Source organism: Echinops telfairi, unplaced genomic scaffold (assembly GCF_000313985.2).
Source record: "Echinops telfairi isolate 266 unplaced genomic scaffold, ASM31398v2 ScPeMD7_9;HRSCAF=40, whole genome shotgun sequence".
Classification (NCBI taxonomy): Eukaryota; Metazoa; Chordata; class Mammalia; order Afrosoricida; family Tenrecidae; genus Echinops; species Echinops telfairi.
The window spans coordinates 69,120,820-69,122,746 of record NW_022103906.1 but is presented as its reverse complement, the minus strand read 5'-3'; the positions used below and the strand labels follow the sequence as shown (position 1 = coordinate 69,122,746).

At 28.7% G+C, this 1,927-nt stretch overlaps 1 protein-coding gene across 1 annotated transcript in view; it reads right to left on the bottom strand.

The window, feature by feature from the left end:
• The window catches only part of FBXO8 (F-box protein 8), a 30,975-nt gene that overhangs the window by 27,227 nt on the left and 1,821 nt on the right, over window positions 1–1,927 (bottom strand). Inside the window, exon 2 of the mRNA XM_013004134.3 lies at window positions 1–27. Within this exon, the coding sequence (XP_012859588.1) occupies window positions 1–27 (27 nt within the window). The remainder of the gene's footprint in view (window positions 28–1,927) is intronic.

The following is a 1,927-nucleotide window of genomic DNA, read 5'->3' as shown; positions in this document are numbered from 1 at the left end:
CAGTGACCCCAAGTGGATTTGCACAACCTGTAAAATTACAAGTCATTCAGACAAGGAAACATCACTGTAATTAATTTCTTAAGTTAAACACGCATACACATGACAAAATGGTAACATGAACTATTAGATCTATAGCACTGAAGTTTCGAATGTTTAACATTATATTTATTTTCATTGGCTTTCTAGGTAGGTAACTTAAACATAACACTTTTGATAGCATTTAATAAACGAGAATAAGAACATCTGTAGGGTCCCCGCGTGGATTAAGCCTCTGGTGTTTCCTCTCTGACCATAGTTTACGAATGTGAACAGCTTTGCTATCAGACCGAGAGCATTATAATGTCAATTATGGTAGCTGTAGTTAGGTTAAAACGTAACACCCAATTTGTTCCAGTTTTTAATATTTCTGGTTACTTTTCAATTGAGGTTTTCCTCTTTTATTTTGTCATTGTTGTTTTTTTTAGTAGTTTCTTGTTTATGTTTTGTTTGCTTCTCTGGATATGAAATGCAAGATAGGTAAATCTATAGATACAGTTAATGGGTTAATAATTATGTAGGGGTATAACAGGGGAAGTTGGAGGTAAATGAGGCAGTAACAAGAATGACTACATGAAAGAGGAAAATATTCTAAAATTGATTGTTGAAGATGACTGCACAACTCTTAATGACTGAACAATTGAATTATATGATGTGGATTACATGCTAATAAATCTATTAAAATTAATTATACTCATGATTACTATCTGAAATTAAGTATATTGCTAATAATAGTACTGATTACTAATATTTATAGCATATTTATCAGAAGCCAGATACTATTTTAATTATATTTAAAGTTGAGTGATCCTTACAATTCTATACTTGCTACAGAAAAAGAAACGAGTAATAAGTTGCCTAAAGTCACACAGCTAAATTGAAACTAAGATGTTTTATTCCAGAGCTTATAATCTTAGTAAACTAATATACTAAATTTTTATTCATAAACTTACCTGGGTCTACTAAGTAAGCTATGTGCTCTATTGCAAAATATTCTCTAAACTCAGTGGGGAAAAAAGATTACTGGAAGGTTGGGGTGGAGAGAACGGTGTGCTTTCTTAACCAGTTACACATTAATAAACACATTTTAACAATTAAAATAAATAAATCCATTAAACAGATAAATGATTTTAATGTAAACATTTCAATATATGTATACATAAAAAATGATATTAAACATAACCTTTTAAAAATACTTCACAACTCTGATTTATCCTTATCATACTGGTTTAAAAAAATTCTATAAACTCCTGATGGTTTATAACTTAAAAGTTCATTTTCCTGAAGATTTGCATTGATTTTTCCAGATTTCGTTACATATATAGCAGCTACTGATTATTATTTGAAAGCTAAAATATTATGTTACTATAATGCCTGGACTTTTTTATACATCTTATATGCTTCCATATACATGTATTCTCTAAAGATATTGAAAATACTGAAATTATATTTCAATACTTTGTTAAACTGCCTTTGCTCCAAAATTATCTAATTTTTTGTCAAAATCACCTGAGATTTGAAGAGATAAACATATTCAGTCTAAAAAGCCCCTCTTCACATCCAGAAAATATAGAAAAATAAGAAAGGCTATAACATCAAAACTTGAGAAGCTGAGTAGGTATGATATTTATTTTGAGAATATGTTCATATTGGTTAATTTAGATCCTTGAATTATTCTTGCCAACCAAATAAGGTAATTATAAAATTAAATATAACAATTCATTAGAAAAGTATTGATATTTTAGTGGTATATCTAATCTAGTCCTATAATTTAGGGATTTATTACAAAGCAATTTGAAAGTCACACAATTTCCCAACACTGATACTCGTAAGTATTCATTACACCCAAGGGTAAAATAAAAACTAAGCCATCTTTTACTTTAAAACATAA